Source organism: Trachypithecus francoisi, unplaced genomic scaffold, assembly GCF_009764315.1.
Source record: "Trachypithecus francoisi isolate TF-2019V2 unplaced genomic scaffold, Tfra_2.0 Lachesis_group17, whole genome shotgun sequence".
NCBI lineage: Eukaryota > Metazoa > Chordata > Mammalia > Primates > Cercopithecidae > Trachypithecus > Trachypithecus francoisi.
Genome location: NW_022681462.1, coordinates 21560111 through 21581625, shown reverse-complemented (window position 1 = coordinate 21581625; position 21515 = coordinate 21560111). Strand labels below are relative to the sequence as shown.

The following is a 21515-nucleotide window of genomic DNA, read 5'->3' as shown; positions in this document are numbered from 1 at the left end:
TTTTAGCTAAAGTAGGCGTGTTGTAGCAGGAAAGCAGCGCCCTTCGCCGCGCCCCTAACCTGTCTGTCCCCGCCCCCTCTACCTCCCTCCCAGTCCTCCGCTGCGCGTCTCTCACGGTCTTCTGCGGGTCTGGACGTGGCGGGTTGCTTTCCAAAATGGCGCGGGTGCTGAGGGCTGCCGCCGCGAATGCCGTAGGTGAATACCGGGCACCGGCGAAAGTCGCCGTGGGGCAGGGCGGGTGGGAACGGAGGTCGGGGGCGGAGGAGGCCTCGGCGTGGCCAAAGCACCTTTATCTAATGCCCCCCCTCCGCCCCGCCCCGGGGGCGCGTTCCACGGCCGCTGCTGGCACCTAGGCTGAGGGTAACTTCCAGAAACGCCTCCGCTTAGTAGCGGGGATTGCCTTGTGCACGAGTCCAATTGCCATCCGGGAGCTGTTCGCCCTGGGCGCTGCACTTTCTAGTAGGTGGGCGGGAGAGGCGAGGGAACTTGCCCGGCGGGTCAGGCAGGGCAGGGACAGAAGTAAATAGAAGCGGGTTGGTAAGTTATTTTACTGCGCACCAATAAAGAGAATGGGGAGAAACCAGAAAGGAGAGCAAGTCCTGTAAAAACAACGACTGCTACTTCAGCCAAACTCCAAGCATGACCAGCTTTCTGTTGGGAACACTCAAAGGTCAGTGGTGTAAAGAATACAAAAGGAAGGATTTTTCCACGTGCACTAATATGTTCATCATCGCGTACATAGGTAAAAGCATGTGGATTTGGAAACTTCCTTGAGTTCTCTCCCCCTTCATTTTTTAAAAAATGTGTACATAGAATCAGTTATGACAGAAATAACTGTAATAATTGTCACGTTTTCTGACTCTCACTTTCTCCTCTTTTTATCCTTTTTTTTCTCTTCCTCCTTTTATGAGAGGGCAACTTTTTCCCTTAATCTGAGATTCCCTGTTAGGAAGAAGGTGCCAAGTGGTAATGCCCCAGAGTTACTCTGGGACATTCGTGATAAATCCTTCTAGCACCAGAGCACATTCTTAACCGTAAGGCATACCCTCTTAGGTGATACACAAAATAGGAACGTAAAAATATAAATAAATGAATATTTGGGAAAAGGCATTTTTATGTGTACTTTTAGAACTGCACCCTTTAATGATTGACAGTTTGGGAAAAAGTATGACTTCCAACGGGTCATATACATACTGCAAGAACTCAATACAGATAAAGGTGAATGTTTGTTTTGTAACTTACATACACGTCTTGGCATAAAGGAAAATGAAGATGGTGTATTCCAAAGATTGCCTTTGGTTTATCCTATTAAGATACTTGAAACTTAATGGCTACACTTTTATGTGTGGTTGAATATACATAAAGTAAAATTTACCTTTTTTTTTTTTTTTTTTTTGAGATAGGGTCTCACTCTGTCGCCCAGGCTGGAGTGCAGTAGCGTGATCTCAGCTTACTGCAAGCTACGCCTCCCAGGTTCAAGCCATTCTCCCGCCTCAGCCTCCCGACTAGCCCAGCTAATTTTTTGTACCTTTAGTAGAGACGGGATTTCACCATATTGGCTAAGCTGGTTTCGAACTCCTGGCCTCAGGTGATCCGCCCACCTCAGCTTCCCAAAGTGCTGGGATTACAGGCATGAGCCCATGTCTACTAAAAATACAAAAATTAGCCGGGCGTGGTGGCGCACGCCTGTAATCCCAGCTGCTCGGGAGACTGAGGCAGGGTAATCGCTTGAACCCGGGAGGCGGAGGTTACCGTGAGCCAAGATTGTGCCACTGTACTCCAGCCTGGGCAACAAGAGCAAAACTCCGTCTCAAAAAAAAAAAAAGTTGCTTTTTAAGACTGAATAATATTCCGTTGTGTGTGTATACCACATTTTGTTTATCCATTCATCTCTTGATAGACGTTTGGGTTTTCCCCACCTTTTGGCTATTGTAATACAGCTATGAACGTGGGTATACAAATACCTCTGAATTCCTGCTTTTTTGGGGGTGTATATACTCAAAAGTGGAATTGCTGGATTACTGGTAGTTCTATGTTATGGCCTCTCTTTTAAGGAACATAAAACTTCGCAGGAAAACAAAAGCACAGAAAAATCAGACTGAACACGTAGAAAAGTTCTGAAAATGGAAATCGAACCTGTCAGATGGGAGACAAGAATGACCAACTTACGTGACTGCATAGGTTTACTTTTATTAATCATCTGTAAATGGGCTAACAGAAATGTAATCTGTTTACTTACTGTAATGAATAAAAATAAAATTTGATCATAGTTTGAAACAAGTTGAAGATATATATATGGTGCTGTGAAATTAACTGGTCAAATGTTTAGAGAAAACTTACCAGACTAACTTGAAGGCACTTCTAATGAATGACTTTCTAAATCTGTATGTTTCCTCAAACCAGATACGTGGAAATTCAGACTTATGTTTGGCCAGGCGCGGTGACTCACGCCTATAATCCCAGCACTTTGGGAGGCTAAGGCAGGTGGATCACCTGGGGTCAGGAATTCAAGACCAGCCTGGCCAATATGGCAAAACCCCATCTCTACTAAAAATACAAAATTTAACCGGGTGTAGTGGCACGCTCATGTAGTCCCAGCTACTCGAGAGGCTGAGGCAGGAGATTTGCTTGAACCTGGGAAGGAGAGGTTGCACTGAGCCGAGATTGTGCCATTGCACTCCAGCCTGGGCTACAGACCCAGACTTGTTTTAAAAAAAAAAAAAAAAAAAAGCTTATTACACGTTCTAAAATTAGATTACATAAAGGTTGCACAACTTTGCAAATACGCAAAGAAATGAATTGTACACTTCAAATGGGTGAACTTAGTACTTTTTATACAAATTTAACATCTAATGTCTTTAAATAGTAAGTACTCTTAATGCATTTGACTATAGATCCTTGCAGCTAAACCTTTATGTATGCAGGGACAGTGTTTAAAAAGTGTAATCTGAAATAAGCACAAAATCTGAACTGAAAGAAATACAGTGTTATTTTTAAGTCAGGACACTAAAAGTGATTAACGAGAACTGATATTGAAAGGAAGATTGGAATGACAGTTAACATACACATCCGATTTTGATCTTTTACCTGTATACCAGCTTCCTGACATATGTGAAAGTAGTTTCTTAAATCTGTATTCATCTTTACACGCATTTTTTATTAACACTTCTGTTTTTAAATATCTTATGCATTTATTTGCACATGGATTAACATTGTACTATATTCATGCAAAGCAACCTTTATTGGAATAATCACAAATTAAACATTACAGAATTCAAAATAATGCAGTTCTGCTGCACTATTCTGAAATGGGAGGCAGAGAAACCTAAAACTAAAGAGCTGTGAATTCCTACGAATTAGAGGGCAACCTGAAATAAAAATAGCTTTAAAAAGTTAGCTTCAGTGTTGGTAATCATTTTCATAATTTATGCATATATTAAAACATCACATTGTATACCTTAAAGATATACCATTTCTATTAGTCATGGTACCTCAAGCTGGAAAAAAGTTGCTACAATTACTTGTAGCAAAAGAAAATAATTAAGAGTTCAATTCACAACAAACTTTTCAGGAACACATTTTTATTAAATACAAAGCTTTATCTCATTTTAACCACTTTATTCACTGTTCTCTACCCAGTTTGCTCAGTCTACACAATTTCACCTTTGGATTTTTATTGTTGGGCCATTTTTTTTTTTTTTTTTTGGTAAAATTCATAACAAAACCCTTTAAAAATGTACAGTTTAGGCCGGGCGCAGTGGCTCATGCCTGTAATCCCAGGACTTTAGGAGGCTGAGGTGGGTGGATCACGAGGTCAGAAGTTTGAGACCAGCCTGACCAACATGGGGAAACCCTGTCTCTACCAAAAATACAAAAATTAGCCGGGTGTTGTGGCACGGACCTGTAATCCCTGTTACTCGGGAGACTGAGGCAGGAGAATTGCTTGAACCCGGGAGGTGGAGGTTGTAGTGAGCTGAGATCACACCAGTGCACTCTAGCCTGGGCGAGAGAGCAAGACTTCGTCTCAAAAAAAGAAAAAACAGTACAGTTTAACAGCAATTATTACATTCACTGGGTTTGTGCAACTGTCACGTTTATCTATTTCAAAACATTTTCACTGGCCTAGTGTGGTGGCTCACATCTGTAGTCCCAGCACTTTGGGAGGCCAAGGTGGGAGGATCGCTTGAGCCCAGGAGTCCAAGACCAGCCTGGGCAACATGGTGAAACCCCATCTCTACAAAACATACAAAAATTAGCCAGGCATGGTGGCTCTTGCCTATGGTTCCAGCTACTCAGGAGGCTGAGGTGGAAGGTATTCTTTTTTTGCAATTTAGTTTCAATTGTACATTTATGTATATGTGTACTGGGTTGTGATCCACTTGGATTTCATGGTAACAGTGAAACAGTTTCTAACTTGCAGGTTTGTTGTGAATATTAGACAATTGGTGTAAAAAAATAAATACAGTGCCAGACAGTAGGTACACAGTAAATTCAGGCCATTCTTCTTGTTAATGACATACAATGACTGTTTGCTAAATGAATGGAATGCAGAGTTATCTGTGGAGATCAAGAAACTATCTGATGAGGACACAGTGATAGTTAATTTTAAAAATGCTAAAAACTGGCCAGAATGGTGGCTCACGCCTGTAATCCCAGCACTTTGGGAGACCAAGGTGGGTGGATCACCTGAGGTCAGGAGTTTGAGACCAGCCTGACCAACATGGTGAAACCCCGTCTCTACTAAAAATACAAAAATTAGGGTGGGCACAGTGGCTCACACCTCTAATCATGTCACTCTGGGAGGCCGAGGCGGATGGATCACCTGAGGTCAGGAGTTCAAGACCAGCCTCGCCAAGATGGCGAAACCCCATCTCTCCTGAAAACACAAAATTAGCTGGCATGTGGTAGGCACCTGTAATTACCAGCTACTCAGGAGGCTGAGGCAGGAGAATCTCTTGAACTCAGGAGGCAGAGGTTGCAGTGAGCCCAGATTGCGCCACTTCACTCCAGCCTGGGCAAAAGAGCAAGACTCCATCTCAAAAAAAAAAAAAAAAAAAAAAAAAATATATATATATATATATACACACACACACACACACACATACACACAGACATTAGCTGGGTATTGTGGTGGGCACCTGTAATCCCAGCTTCTTGGGAGGCTGAGGCCGGCAAATCACTTGAACCCAGGAGGCGGAGGTTGCAGTGAGCTGAGATTGCACTATTGCACTCCAGCACTCCAGCCTGGGCAACAGAGCATTAAAGAGTACTGTATGTATTATTTTAATGTATGTTTATACCTTTAATGGACTTATTACAAAATATAAGATAAAAAATTGAGTACAGGTAGAAAATTGCTTGTTCTTACTAAATATGTTGTTTCATTGTGAAATGCAGAGAGAATAGCAAGTAATTCTTAATATGCCACTATTCTTTAAGTGTTACCGGTAAATATGAATCATTATGAAAAAAATGTTATTCTGTGTTTTAAATCTAACTGCAGCTCAGAATTAGCTTTTTTATTCCAGTCAGTTATTTGAATGGGCAGAGCAGAGTAATTCTGGTGTAAGTTTTTCCATTTATCTCCTGGTTTCATTTCAATAATTGAAAAGAACAGATATGTAAATAACGAATTTTTGCATGCATTATTTGTTTAGTTTTTTAAATTCAATTTAGAAGTACATTAATTATCAAAAGAAGGATATCAATGGCTGTTCAATTTTTCAGGGCTTTTTTCCAGACTCCAAGCTCTCATTCCAACATTAAGAGCTTCTTCCACATCACAGCCCTTGGATCAAGTGGCAGGTTCTTTGTGGAACCTGGGTCAGCTCAATCATGTAGCCATAGCAGTGCCAGATTTGGAAAAGGCTGCAGCGTTTTATAAGAATATTCTCGGGGCCCAGGTGAGTGAAGCGGTCCCTCTTCCTGAACATGGAGTATCTGTTGTTTTTGTCAACCTGGGAAATACCAAGATGGAACTGCTTCATCCACTGGGATGTGACAGTCCAATTGCAGGTTTTCTGCAGAAAAACAAGGCTGGAGGAATGCATCACATCTGCATCGAGGTATTTTAATTATTTTAATACCTGGTAATTTAAATCTCTCTTTTAAAATATGTCTTTTACTTTTTAAGACTACTTATGGTCACTGTCATTAGAAACTTTTGTAAGGTTCTTTATGGAGAATGATAATACTCATCCTCCTCAAAGATGGATCCTTACATACATTTCTTTTCCCTTTAGAAAATTCTAACATATAATATTAATGTATTTTTTTGAAGTCCAGATTCAGTGACCACTGTAAGTGCCACCAAAGTTAGCCACAATATAGAATCTGCTTTAGAATTGATCATGTGTGACCTCCCATGTAACAGGAATACAGCTGTTTTTACTATCACAAGGCAATTAGGAGAAACAAATGAAAAGACTTTATAAAGTAAAGCTTTCAATGTACATGCTAAGTATACTTTATAACTCTTTTCTCTCCTTAAAATTCTAATAACTTCTTCGTTATTAAAAAGTCAATACTTTTCAATTACTGACTGATTTTTAAGATCTTCTAAATTGCATCTGCCAACAATTTTTAAAAGAATGTGAAGAAATGTTAGACAAGAAAAGTCTCATTAGAGAACATTTCTATAGATGTTCATGTTCAGATAACTGCCTTTTAGAATATCAGTAATGACAATTATGCATTGATTTAATTTGCTAGGACAATTCTTTTGATAGAATAATTGTTAAGCCAAATTTTCTTTTCTTTCTTTTTTTTTTTTTTGAGATGGAGTTTCACTCTGTTGCCCAGACTGGAGTGCAGTATGGTGTGATCTCGGCTCGCTGCAACCTCTGCCTCCTGGGTTCAAGTGATTCTCCTTCCTCAGCCTCCCAAGTAGCTGGGATTACAGGCATGCGCCACCATGCCCAGCTAATTTTGTATTTTTGGTAGAGATGAGGTTTCACCATGTTGGTCAGGCTGGTCTCAAACTCCTGACCTCAGGTGATTCACCTACGTCGGCCTCTCAAAGTGCTGGGATTACAGGCGTGAGCCACCTTGCCTGGCCTGTTAGGCCAAATTTCTAATACAGAGGAGAGGTAGTTTGATTCTAGAGTGAATTCAAGGATGTATTCAGTTCATTATTGCAAACATGTATGAAACCCTACAATGTGTATTCTGCCAAGTACTTGGAATTTAGCAGTGAATAAGATATGAGTCATGTCCATAGTGAGGAGGGGCAGAAATTTAAACACTCAAGTGCAATATACTATGATAAGTAGATTTGATATGTGTGACTTTGCAGTAGCACAGATGAAGGAGATTGATTGCTCCTAGCAAATTGAGTTACTGGGAAGTCCTCACAGAGCGTGAGTTACAGTGAATGTGAAGGAATTCCCCAGGTGAACAAAAGGAGAAAGTTATTCCAGGCAGAGGGAATTGCATGTGGAAAGGCACAGAGTTATAACAGCTAACACTTACTGGCGGGGTGTGGTGGCTCATGCCTTGACATGGCTTGGCTGTGTCCCCACCCAAATCTCATCTTGAATTCCCACATGTTGTGGGAGGGACCCGGTGGGAGGTAATTGAATCATGGGGGCAGGTCTTTCCCATGCTGTTCTTGTGATAGTGAATAAGTTTCACAAGATCTGACAGTTTTATAAGGGGGATTTTCCCTGCCCAATCTCTCTCTTTGCCTGCTGCCATCCACGTAAGATGTGACTTGCTCCTCCCTGCTTTCTGCCATGAGTGTGAGGCCTCTCCAGCCATGTGGAACTGTAAATCATTAAACCTGTTTCTTTTGTAAATTGCCCAGTCTCGAGTATGGCTTTATCAGTAGCGTGAAAATGGACTAATACATACCTGTAATCTTAGCACTTTGGGAGGCCAAGGTGGGCAGATTGCTTGAGCCCAGGAGTTTGAGACCAGCCTGGGCAAGATGTCTCTACTAAAAGTACAAAAAATTAGTCAGGTGTGGTGGTATGCACCTGTAGTCCCGGCTACTTGGGAGGCTGAGGTGAGAGCATCGCTTGAGCCCAGGAAGTGCTGAGGTGGAGGTTGCAGTGAGCTGTGATCACGCCACAGATTCAAAAGCAGAGATTGGAAGAGTTACCTGCAAATGTATTGAGTATAAAATGAAGGTAGGTAAGAGGAGAAGGTGTGAAAAGTGGTTAGGTGCTATTTTAGTATAACACCACCATCATCTTTTTCTGCCCTCCACAAAAAAATTAAGTGGCTTAACAAGATTTTGTTTTTCTGTTTTCAGTCTAATATTAGCTATCCTATGCTGATGGGCAGCTCTGCTGTCCGTGACACATGACTTACAAGGTTGCTCCAGGCATCACCATTTGCCAGCCAGAGGGAAGGGAAGGTGGAGTGGGAATACCTGGCAAGTACCTTTAAGGAGATGCTCTAGGATCACTTCTGTCCTTATCCCATTGGCCCAAGCTTAGTTACATGACACACTTCTCTGCAAGGGAGGCTGGGGAATGTAGTCTCTAGCTAGGCAGTTACGTGCCCTGCTGAAACTTGGGGGTTGCTGTAATTAAAAGGAGGAAAAGGAGAAAGGTACTGGAGGCCATCAATGGATGCCACACTTGGTGATTTTTAAAAAGTGGTATGTCACCTGGGTGTGGTGGCTCATGCCTATTACAGCACTTTGGGAGGCCGAGGTGGGCGGATTGCCTGAGCTCAGGAGTTTGAGACCAGTCTGGGCAACACGGTGAAATCCCGTCTCTACTAAAATAGAAAAACTAGCTGGACGTGGCAGCACACACCTGTAATCCCAGCTACATGGGAGGCTGAGGCAGGAGAATCGTTTGAACCTGGGAGGCGGAGGTTGCAGTGAGCCAAGATCATGCCACTTCACTCCAGCCTGGGCGACAGAGCGAGAGCTCTGTCTCAAAAAAAAAAAATGTTGAACCACTCATCAGAGAATTGGCTTTCCCCTGTATAATTATCACAGGGATACTTTTTGTCCTTTTTCACCAGGATCTTTTTTTTTTTTTTTTTTTTTTTTTGAGACGGAGTCTCGCTCTGCCGCCCAGGCTGGAGTGCAGTGGCCGGATCTCAGCTCACTGCAAGCTCCGCCTCCCGGGTTCACGCCATTCTCCTGCCTCAGCCTCCCGAGTAGCTGGGACTACAGGCGCCCGCCAGGTCGCCCGGCTAGTTTTTTGTATTTTTAGTAGAGATGGGGTTTCACTATGTTAGCCAGGGTGGTCTCGATCTCCTGACCTCGTGATCCGCCCGTCTCGGCCTCCCAAAGTGCTGGGATTACAGGCTTGAGCCACCGCGCCCGGCTCACCAGGATCTTATAAAACCTCTGACTCAGCGTGTATCTGTTTGCGCATGCTCCATAGCTTTTTGTTGACTCAAAGACTTGCTGAAATGTCCCTTTCTCATACATGGATTACTATCTCACTAGTTTTTCTGTTGAGGTTGACTTGGTTTCTATTTTCTCTTGTGAGGTTTACCCGTATTTCTTGTGTATCTTTACCTCTCACTAAAGGAAGTTTACAGGGCATCTTTGTTCCATCTCTTCTCTTGCTCATGTATGGACTGAGTCACCCACTGTTTTCTGGCACAGCTTGTGTTTGTGGTCCTAACCTGCTACCTGCGATGGCAAGACGGGGGTCGCCTTTCCTGCCTTCTGCGTGCCTCTGCTTGAGGAGACAGAGCTGGCCATGCTTTCTCTAGAGAGTTTACCCAGACAGCACAGTGTGTCACAGTGAAAACTTTAAGGGCCACCAGAAATATTTACTTACTCAAATTTGTATTGAGTTTGTAAAAATATTTAAGTGCTTACCTGCTGGTTGGTAAACAGCTGCTGCTCTGTAACCCCTGAGTAACATTCCTTTTCCTGAAGGACCCTTTTCTGGGACCCTTCAGACACCCTTCTCCCTCTACAATTTTTTCCTTCAGAGAGAGGCTCTCACTCTGTCACCCATGCAGGAGTGCAGTGGCACGATCATAATGCACTGTAACCTGGAACTGCTGAGCTACGGGCATCACCTCATCATGCCCAGCTAATTTTTTTTTTTTAAGGGACAAAGTCTTGCTATATTGCCCAGGCTGGTCTCAAACTCTTGGCTCAAGCAATCCTTCTACCTCAGCCTTCCAAAGCACTGGGATTACAGGCATGAACCACCATGCTCAGCCGCACAATTCTATCTGATTAGTATCTTTGTCTGTATTTTTCTGGTTGTTAAGTATTTTTGGTATCACTCTGTCCTTCACTGTAGAAGGTGCTGGGAATATGTGGCTGAACAAGTAGTCCCTGTCTACCCAGAGCTTGCCTGCTTGCTTCATTTATTCACACATGCTCCGCATTTTCCAGAGAGGATTAAAGGTGACTGACTAAAACACAGCCTACAAAATACAAAAGGATAAACAGAAGTAATAGTGCTAGTTGAAACGTAGTGCTAGTTGAAACAAAGAGGAAATATAAGGAATGATTAGCATACGTTACTAGTTTAGCCAAATACAGTTCCATACCGCATAACAATGTTTCAATCAGTGATGAGTCCACATGAGGTCCCATAAGGTTATAACACTGTATTTTTACTGTACCTTTTCTGTGTTGAAATGTGTTTAGACACCATTGTGTTACACTTGCCTACAGTATTCAGTAACATGCTGTACAGGTTTGTAGCCAAGGAGCAATAGGCTGTACCCTATAGCCTAGATGTATAGTAGGCTCCACCATCCAGGTGTGTTGATGTTTGCACAACAATGAAATTGCCTAGTGATGCGTTTCTCAGGACTTGTACCCATCAAGTGACACATGACTGTATTTCTTTCTACTTACCAAAAACAAAAAAGGAAATAGTATTGAGTATCTATGACTGCTCCCCATTCCTTCCCTTCCTGAAGACTTCAGGTAGGACAGAGCAGAAGAGTCATTTATGTAGATGGGGAGAACCAGACTGGCCTAAAGCAGGGTGTTGGGACCCTGGCAGGGTGAGGAGGGCGTCTGTGAGTGAGAGCTGCCTGCCACAGGGAAGCCAGAGACTGAGTGCCCATGTGTGGGGAGTTCCAAGTGCAAGATGTCTGAACAGGGTTTGTGCATTTGTATCAGGGGGCATCTTGGCTTGCAGAGTGAGGAGGGCATCAGCATGGGAGACCAGCTTAGAACGAAATGCTTATGTCCTTTCAAAATTCATATATTGGAATCATAACCCCCAAAGTGATGGTGTTAGGAGGTGGGGCCTTAGGGAGATGATTCCTGAGGCCCCACTCATGAGCAGTAGGCCTATCCCTCATGAATGGGATTAGTGTCCTTATAAAAGAGGCCTCAGAGACACCTCTTGCCCCTTCCACTACGTGAGGACAGTGAGAATTTGTTGTCTGTGAACCACGAAGCCCCCACCAGATGTTGAATCTGCCAGCACTTAGATCTTAGACTTCCCGATCTCTCAAACTGACAAATTTCTGTTTTTTTCTGAGCTACCTAGTTTAGGTATTTTGTTCTAACAACCGGAATGGACTGAGACACAGCTCAGGGCAGGGAGCTGGAGCCCAAGGATGTTGAGAAGGGCATCCACCTGAGGGGCGGGGGCAGGGGCAGCAAGGAGTGGGAGAGCCAGAGCAGGGTAGGGGCACCGACACTGTGGGGAAGGCACGCCCAGCATGGAGAGTCAGGGCTAGTCCTATGGGGAATGCATTGTTGCAGGGGAAAATGGTGACTAAGGTGGGGAGTTAAGCTGAGTGTCCTCGCAGGGGGTGACCTGGTATGAGAGCAGGGCCTGAGAAGGGTGAGGCAGATGTTCACATGGGGTTGGGGGCAGGTATGGGGAGTCAGGGCCAAACAGGGAGGAGGATGTATATCCACTGGGACACTTCCAGGCACAATGTTGAGTCCCACAAAAGGCAAGGAGAACTGCAGCACAGGGAGTGACCCAGCTCACATGGGGTAACAGGCCTCTGTGCAGGGGTGGTGTGGCCTGGAATCGTGAGTGGGAGTCAGATGGGATGAAGAGGGCAGCCCCACCGCTGGAGCATATGGAGGGTGATGAGTGCAGTGCTGAGGCTGAGGGAGGGGCTGCAGAACCGTAGGGACTGGTGACAGAAAAGGGGCTGGTCAGATGAGTAGGTAGTAATGATCATGGGAGCCTGGCTTCCTGGTGGCAGACGGGATGTTGGATTTGATTTCAAGGTAATCTTGAAATTGCTGTCGCAGGCTGCTGGGGAAAAGCACATGAGAAAAATATTAATAGTATTTAAAAACTAAGAAAAAAGGTAGAGAAATGCAGCAATTATAGCAGTTTTATTTTCTGAGTGATCAGACAATAGAGGACTCATTTTCTTGTTTATGCTTTTATATGTTTTGCAGATCTTTTTTAATTGAGCATATATTCCTTAGGAAAGAAAAGAGTTATAACTTTAAAGTAACAGGCTAGTGAGGTAACTCATTTCCTACATACTGGGGAATGTCTCTTCTTCAATCAAGAAAGGAAAATATTCTCCTTTTTTACAAATTTTATTCTCATTTTGCCTTTTCACAATAAACTAGGGAATTAAAAAAAAAAATTTACTATCAACTGTGAAAATTTCAGCAGCGACAAGCATTTGAGGGATACTCCACATAGCCCCCACTAGACTATATAACCAGTATGGAAGCTTAGGTAACACGTGCCCTTCTGAAGTAAATCCAAGAAGACAGGAACTCTCTGAACCCTATGTAAAGTGAGACAGTGTTAGGCTTGCATAATTCACTTAGCTTTTAGCTTTTGAGGAGAGACAGTTGGAACAAATACTTAATCCAGACTTTTCACTTTAACTTTCATGGATTTATACCAATTTGAGGATTGAAGTCATTCATTATATGATCACCATTACAACTTTATATAAAATAAAAGTTTATGTTTGTTAAATCTGTCCAAATGCCATGCACAGTTAAGAGGGGTACATTATTACTTTTTCATAAAATTTGATGATTGAGAATTACATCCCTAACGGTTAGAGTTATTTAGCCTAATTACTTAGCTTCAAACAAACAAGATGGTATTGCCATTTTCAGATGGGGAAGCCGAGGATACAGATACAGATAAATACCAAAAAAAGAAAGAAAAAGGAAAGAGAGAGCCGGTAAGAAGTTGAAGTGAAAAGTAAAGGGCCGGGCGCAGTGGCTCACACCTGTAATCCCAGCACTTTGGGAGGCCAAGGCAGGCGGATCATGAGGTCAGAAGATCAAGACCATCCTGGCTAACACAGGGAAACCCTATCCCTACTAAAAATACAAAAAAATTAGCCGGGCGTGATGGCCGGCACCTACTACTCGGTAGACTGAGGCAGGAGAATGTCATGAACCCGGGAGGCAGAGCTTGCAGTGTGAGCTGAGATTGCGCCACTGCACTCCAGCCTGGGCGACAGAGCACGACTCCGTCTCAAAAAAAAAGGAAAATAGCCCTGATTTTCACTAATGGCATGCAGAGTCTTCCAGAACTATATGGTACACTCTGTAATTGTTTGAAGGACTATAAAAGCAGCTTTTAAAAACCATAACACCCCCCCTTTTTTTAAATTAATACTTTAAGTTCTGGGATACATGTGCAGAACGTGCAGGTTTGTTACATAAGGTATACATGTGCCATGGTGGTTTGCTGTACCCATTAACCCATCATCTACATTAGATATTTCTCTTAATGCTATCCACCCCCCTTGCCTTCACCCCCCGACAGACCCCGGTATGTGACATTCCCCGCTCTGCGTCCTTGTGTTCTCATTGTTCAACTCCCACTTACGAGTGAGAACATGCAGTGTTTGAAAACCTCCCTTTTTTTAAAAGATGGGTTATTACTGTGTTACTTTCATTACTTAGAGGGACTGGTTTAATTCCCCAAATCAAATTGCTTTGCATTTCTTCTAACTATTGCATCTACTTTCAATTCAGAAAATTAAGACATTTTAATTTTATTCTTTTTATTACTGCCAAACAAAGCATTAGGAGTTCTCTTGAAAGAATCATAAAATTTATAGCAACACAGCCGGGCGCGGTGGCTCAAGCCTGTAATCCCAGCACTTTGGGAGGCTGAGACGGGCAGATCACGAGGTCAGGAGATCGAAACCATCCTGGCTAACACAGTGAAACCCCGTCTCTACTAAAAAATACAAAAAACTACCTGGACGAGGTGGCGGGCGCCTGTAGTCCCAGCTACTCGGGAGGCTGAGGCAGGAGAATGGCGTGAACCCAGGAGGCGGAGTTTGCAGCGAGCCGAGATGCGGCCACTGCACTCCAGCCTGGGCGACAGAGCGAGACTCCGCCTCAAAAAAAAAAAAAAAAAAAATTTATAGCAACACTAACAGAAGGATAAATATGGTAAAAGATCTTTAAAATCAAAGTTAGTTGATAGAAATAGTAACAGAAGTAGAAATAGATGCTAGTGCGATGTCATTTAGACATTTATTAGTTTTTCGAGACAGGGTCTTACTCTGTTACCCAGGCTGGAGTTCAGTGGCACCATCATAGCTCACTTCGGCCTCAACCTGGGCTCGAGCAATCCTCTCATCTCAGCCTCCTGAGTAGTTAAGACTACAGGTGTGTGCCACCACACCTGACTGATTGATTGATTATAGAGAAGGGTCCTCACTGTGTTTCCCAGGGTGGTGTCAAACTCCTGGGTTCAAGCCATCCTCCCACCTTGGCCCCACCTGAATTGTTGGGATTATGGGCATGAACCACTGTGCCCATCCTTGAAGTAATTCATGATTGAGGGATATTGAAGAAGGAGTATACTAAAAAATTGGGTTGCAATGTCAAAATTATAGATACTTGTACTTGGATAGAATGTTCCATAAATGAAAATATTCATAATCACATGTAGCATAGGAGTTATCAGAAGGGCACTGTGGAAAAAGTCATAATTACATCATGAAATCGTTCAAACTTACGAGAAGCAGAAAAAAAATCGTGTCAGTACTCTCATCACCCAGGTTCAGCAGTTTTCTTTTTTTTTTTTTTTTTTTTTGAGACGGAGTCTCGCTCTGTCGCCCAGGCTGGAGTGCTGTGGCCGGATCTCGGCTCACTGCAAGCTCCGCCTCCCGGGTTCACGCCATTCTCCTGCCTCAGCCTCCCGAGCAGCTGGGACTACAGGCGCCCACCACCTCGCCCGGCTAGTTTTTTGTATTTTTTAGTAGAGACGGGGTTTCACCGTGTTAGCCAGGATGGTCTCGATCTCCTGACCTCGTGATCCACCCGACTCGGCCTCCCAAAGTGCTGGGATTACAGGCTTGAGCCACCGCGCCCGGCCGGTTCAGCAGTTTTCAAGCTCTTGCTACACATCATCTTTTTTCTTTTTTCCTTAGATTATTTTAAATGAACAGCATGTCATTTTACCCTTACTCAGTTTGAATCTCTAAGAAATACAAAAATAACCATGGTGACATTATCATCTTTATTTTCTGGCACTTCAGTCAAAATTAAAGGTAAATCTTTTGGCACCATCTATACACAGCTCATAAATTAAATTTCCCAGATTGATTTACAAATTTTTTTTATAGTTGATTTGTTCTAATCAGGATAAAAACAAGACTCAGTCATTATAAATGGTGGTTAATCTCCTCAGACTCTTTTAAAAAAATTATGAACATCTTATTATAGTTTGATACATTTACCACAATTAGTGAACCAATACCGATTCATTGTTATTAGCTAAAGTCTGTACTTTATTCTGATTCCTTTAGTTCTTACCTAGTGTCCCTTTTCTATTCCAGGATCCCATCTAGGATTTCTCATCACATTTATTTTTATTTTTTTAATTTTATCTTAAGTTCCAGGATACATGTGTAGGACATCCTGGTTTGTTACATAGGTAAACGTATGCCATGGTGGTTTGCTGCACCTGACAATGCATTACTTAGATATTAAGCCTTGTATGCATTCGCTATGTATCCTGATACTCTCCCTTCCCCCACTCCTCCACCCCTAGCACATCACATTTAGTCATCATATCTGCTGAGGCTTCTCTTGCATGTGGCAGTTTCTCAAACTTTCCTTGGTTTTTTGTTTTGTTTTGTTTTCTAACCTTTTTCTAGGATCTCCTTTCCTTGTTTCTGATGACCTTGACACTTTTGAAGATTACTAGTCAGTTATTTTGTAAACTGTCCTTCAGTTGAGATTTATGTGATATTTTTCTTATTAGACTCATGTTATTGATTTTGGGGAGAAAGACCATTCTAATCACATCATATCAAGGATTCATGCTATCAACATGACTTACTCCTGTTGATATTAATCTTGATCTCCCGGGTGAAGAGGTGTTGTCAGCTTTCTCCACTGGAAGGCTGTTCTTTTTTCCCCCTTCTCCATACTATCCTCTTTTGGAAGGAAGTCATTATGCAAGGCCCACACTTAAGGAATGGAGAGTTATATCAGTATGGACTTGTGGATATTTATTTTATGACTTGCATTACAATCTAATACTACTATTTTTTTTCCCTCAGATTGTTCCAGCTTTGGCCATTAGGAGCTCTTTCAGTTGATTCATGTGTCCCTTTGACATACCCCCATCATTTTTGGTTTTGTGTTTTGTGTTTGTTTTTTAAGCACTTCCTTTCTTTTTCTGGCACTCTAAGATGCTCCAAATTCATCTTCTATATAAGATGCTCCAAATTCATCTTTACTCTTTGCCCTAGCCATGTAATTAGCCATTTCATCTAGGAGCCCTGGTTCCTACTACTGGAGAATGGTATTAGAAGCCAAGATCTAGGTTCTAAGTGTGCTTATTGCTACTAGGGGGGTCATTAGTTCTTGGCCTACTGAGCCAGCACAGCAGGGAGATATATGTGTGTATACTGTGTGTATACACATATCTATACACATTTCTATATATAACTATATTATAGAATTCATGAAATGTCATAAACTCCTGAGTGTATACTGATGTCTCCAGCTCTAATCCATTATCACATAGACCACACTGACCTTTATCTTCTCATTCCAACAGTGAGAAACTTAGCTCCCACTATCAGCCATCCATCTACTTCATTGTTCAATTTCGGTATGATGTGTGGTAGTTGTATTCATCTTCTAGGGCTTCTGTAATAAATGATCACGAACTTAGTGGCTTAAAACAAATGACTCTTTCACAGTTCTAGAAACTAGAATTCCAAAATCAAGAGGTAAAAAATATGGAAGAAAAAGAAAACAGAATAGAGCATAAAACAGATGTAGGACATGGTCAAAAGTTCTAGCAGAGTGTAGTTGGAGTCCCAGAAAAGAAAGAGAGAGAAAATAGAACAGAAGCAATAATTGAAAAAATAGTTGACAAGGACACTACTAATCTGATGTAAAACAACCTAAAAGTCAGCAACTCCAAGTAGGGCAAACAGAAAACCACACCAGACCGGGCAATAGTGATTCACGCCTGTAATCCCAGCACTGTGGGAGGCCAAGTCGGGCAGATCCCTTGAGGTCTGGAGTTCAAGACCGACCTGGCCAACATGGTAAAACCCAGTCTCTACTAAAAATACAAAAATTAGCCAGGCATGGTGGCTCATACCTATAATCCTAGCTACTCAGGGGGCTGAGGCAGAAGAATCACTTGAACCCAGGAGGTGGAGGCTGCAGTAAGCCAAGATTGTGCCATTGCACTCCAGCCTAGGTAACAGAGTGAGACTCTGTCTCAAAAAAAAAAAAAAAGGCCAGGTGCAGTGACTCATGCTGGGAGGCCGAGGCAGGCAGATCACGAGGTCAAGAGATAGAGACCATCCTGGCCAACATGGTGAAACCTGGTCTCTACTAAAAATACAAAAATTAGCTGGGCATAGTGGTGTGCACCTGTAGTCCCAGCTACTCTGGAGGTTAAGGCAGGAGAATTGCTTGAACCCTGGAGGCAGAGGTTGCAGTGAGTCAAGATCACACTACTACACTCCAGCCTGGCTGACAGAGTAAGACTCTGTCTCAAAAAAAAAGAAAGCTACACCTAAGCACACCATAGTCAAACTGAAAATCAAAGATGACGAGAAAATCTTAAAAGTAATCAAAGTAAAAAAGACGTATTATAGAATGACATGTAATGACACTTTTTACTTGCTGACAGAAAAAACCTGCCAATTTAGAGTTCTGATTCCGGCCAAGTTGGTGTAAAAGAGATCAGTTTATCCTCCTCCCTGAAACAAATAAGCAACCTAGACGGAATACATGAAATAATGGATTTCTGGCATTGGACATCAGGCAGCACAGGAATTGATTTCTGAGAGAGGGTAAACAAACAAGATGAGCCCTACAGTTACCCAGTTTTACCCAGTTTACTGGCTGTAGAGAGTTTCCAGACTGCAGTACAGGAAGGGGGAATCCACGCGGAACTTAGTGGTCTCCCTGAGTTGAGGAGATAGGAGTTGGAAGTCTGAGGAGGCCATGGTGCTAGAGTTCACAGCTCTCTCCTGGAGAACTGCAGGAGAGCTGCAGAGAGTGAACTCCAAAGATCTGTAGTACCTTTCATGTCTTCATCTGAGTATTGCACGCATGTTAGGAAGCTAGAAATAGAACCCCTTGAAAGGATTGGAGAGAATAATCCACACACAGAGGTGGGGATAGTTTTTTCTTACTAGTCATAGTAATTTCCGTAACATTGGGAAGAGTACTCAGAAGGACTTTGGCTTGGTAGTGAGGAAAATTACTCCTAGACTAAAAACTGCTCCAATCCCACCTAACAGGAGAAAAAAAGCTTAATAATATTGATATGAATTTAAAAATAAAATTGATAATGTCTGACATCAGTGAGGACCAATTTTCCTCACTAAGTGGGTCGGGGTGCTCCTGCCACGAGCTTCTAGGTCATGTTCTATTCTGAAAAAGATGAGAACCAGCTGCAGTGCAAAATGTCATGAAATGAGCCATGTTCAGAATCTAGGCACGTGTGACTTTGATATACCTATGAGGTTTAAAAAAGAAATATAGGCCAGGCGCGGTGGCTCAAGCCTGTAATCCCAGCACTTTGGGAGGCCGAGACGGGCGGATCACGAGGTCAGGAGATCGAGACCATCCTGGCTAACACGGTGAAACCTCATCTCTACTAAAAATACAAAAAACTAGCTGGGTGAGGTGGCGGGCGCCTGTAGTCCCAGCTACTTGGGAGGCTGAGGCAGGAGAATGGCGTAAACCCGGGAGGTGGAGCTTGCAGTGAGCTGAGATCCGGCCACTGCACTCCAGTCCCGGCGACAGAGCAAGACTCCGTCTCAAAAAAAAAAAAAAAAAAAGATAAGTAGACTATGTGCCATATGAAGAAATCATAGCTTATTTATGTAACATTTAGTATCCTCATTAGCTGTTCGACTGGTTTTAGAAATCAGTATATAATCCTTGGCTCTTTGGAAATAAAATTGTGTAAATGTTAATATTTATTAAATCTGAATGGTAGGTACATGGGTGTTATACTAGTCTCTGTGCTTCTGTGTTTTTTAAAATTAAACTAGTGATTTATGACTGCCTAGGAATGTGGCCATTCATATCATACCTTTTCATCTATTTCCTAGGTTCCCAGTCTAAGTGGGTGACTTCCCAAGATAGAGGCAGATCATTTCTCCGTCAAGTATAGAGAGACACATCCGCTCCTCCTAGAGTGTCCATAAGTATGAAGAAAATAGAAATAACTTAGAAGAGGCTGCAAAAACATTAAAGTTTGAATTTTTTTTTTAGATAGGGAATAACATTTTAATGGCAATTTAATAGTGATTTTCGTGTGTATCTTGATAATGTCAGAGGTGTTTTGGCAGGGCAAGTTTTGGGAATCAGGGAAACACTCGTATTTGCTAAGTACCTATTATGCCATAAACTGTACTGAGAGCTTTTTATCTGTTACCTCGTTTTAATCTGTAGTCAATTTATATGCTAGACCTCATTTGCATGTTATAGATGAGGAACCCAGGGTTCTCAGGCAAAATCAATGTCTTCAATCTCACTAATAGTACTGCCAGAATAAACTATTATAAAGTATATCATACATGATTTAGATTATAAGAAGAAACACTTACTAATGGTGAAAATTCTAAGCATTGTGGTTGCTTACCTAGAAAAATTTAGTAACTTCTTTTACTTCCCTGGAAATTTTAAGCCTTTTTTTTAATGTTGATTTAAGAATGGTCCTGCCCACAGGCAGAGGAGATAGACTGCATGAGCACTCAGAGTTTTTTTTTGAATATTACAATACTGTAAGTTGGTATTTTTATGATCTCAAATGTGTTCAATGTATTTCCTTTTCTTAAGGTGGATAATATTAATGCAGCTGTGATGGATTTGAAAACAAAGAAGATCCGCAGTCTAAGTGAAGAGGTCAAAATAGGAGCACATGGAAAACCAGTGATTTTTCTCCATCCTAAAGACTGTGGTGGAGTCCTTGTGGAACTGGAGCAAGCTTGATTTATATTTGCAAGCAACTAAATTAATTGACCTGAAAAAGCCTATCAAATACTATCAAAATGTACTATGACATTGAGTCCTTCACTGCTTCCAACATGTAAAAGTTCACAGTTAAAAACTGAATTACAGAAAGATTATATACATATATAAATCCATAAATATGTATATTATTTAGATTAACAAACATTTGTTAATTTGAATTTGAAGAAAACCTTGATTACTAATTACTTAGGGAACATTATTAAAGTCATATGGAAATAGATTATTCCTCTTCTACAATGGGGTAATTGAATATAATGTGTTAGCTATGTACAAAGGTGTGTGTGTGATGTTAGATGGATACACAAAGGAGTTATGAAAGCATGTGACAATCTTGTGGCTAATATTTGGGGCAAAACTTTCTAAGAATGTTTTGGAATACTTTTTTAGAGCAAGCTGTTTAAGATTAGGGAATTTTGATCTCAGAATTTTTGCTCTTCAGAAACAACTCATGGTCACAGGTTCCTCAGGGTCCAGGTGTCTTGGGTGCTAGGACTAGATGTACAGGAAGTTTTGTGGAAAACCTGGTGCGTCATCCAGTGGGTGCGTAGGTGGCTGAATTATTTTTTAAATCAGTAGTAATTTGTAGAGTTAGGTATCACTTAGATGCTAGAACACCACAACAGGTCCTAGGGGAAATATACAAAATGAATAGAAATCCACTGCTGGCCGGGTGCAGTGGCTCAAGCCTGTAATCCCAGCACTTTGGAAGGCCGAGATGGGCGGATCATGAGGTCAGGAGATCGAGACCATCCTGGCTAACATGGTGAAACCCTGTCTCTACTAAAAAAATACAAAAAACTAGCCGGGCAAGATGGCGGGTGCCTGTAGTCCCAGCTACTCGGGAGGCTGAGGCAGGAGAATGGCATAAACCCGGGAGGCGGAGCTTGCAGTGAGCTGAGATCCGGCCACTGTACTCCAGCCTGGGCGACAGAGCGAGACTCCGTCTCAAAAAAAAAAAGAAATCCACTGCCAAGATGCTTACAGTTCAGTTGGGGATAGTACTACTTGAAATAAATGTAAACACTTACAAAACAACATCTGAATGAATTAAAAAGGAAAGGAAAGAATAGATCGCAGAGGATGGTCAGACTCAAGTATGATAGAAACAAGTTTCAGATGAATTTCAAGG

General features: G+C 42.2%; 1 protein-coding gene across 4 annotated transcripts; it reads left to right on the top strand.

Moving 5' to 3' along the window:
• The first annotated feature begins 41 nt into the window (after positions 1 to 41).
• Positions 42 to 20623, top strand: MCEE (methylmalonyl-CoA epimerase). 4 transcript variants are annotated; one of them, XM_033175025.1, is made up of 4 exons: positions 42 to 195; positions 569 to 670; positions 5728 to 5903; positions 20192 to 20623. In XM_033175025.1, the coding sequence occupies exons 1-4, from the start codon at positions 156 to 158 to the stop codon at positions 20342 to 20344; spliced, it is 471 nt and encodes a 156-aa protein (XP_033030916.1). In that variant the 5' UTR covers positions 42 to 155; the 3' UTR covers positions 20345 to 20623. The 4 variants fall into 4 exon arrangements, with proteins under 4 accessions (XP_033030916.1, XP_033030914.1, XP_033030917.1 ...); XM_033175023.1 differs by having other exon boundaries at positions 5728 to 6065; positions 20192 to 20620; XM_033175026.1 differs by lacking the exon at positions 569 to 670.
• The last annotated feature ends 892 nt before the right edge of the window (positions 20624 to 21515 follow it).

Bases quoted from the DNA above. Each gene is read 5' to 3' on its own strand.
- MCEE (XM_033175023.1), top strand. From the start codon at position 156: ATGGCGCGGGTGCTGAGGGCTGCCGCCGCGAATGCCGTAG. The intron at 196-568 runs GTGAATACCGGG...ACCAATAAAGAG, and splicing joins TGCCGCCGCGAATGCCGTAG to AATGGGGAGAAACCAGAAAG. The intron at 6,066-20,191 runs GTATTTTAATTA...CCTTTTCTTAAG, and splicing joins TGCATCACATCTGCATCGAG to GTGGATAATATTAATGCAGC.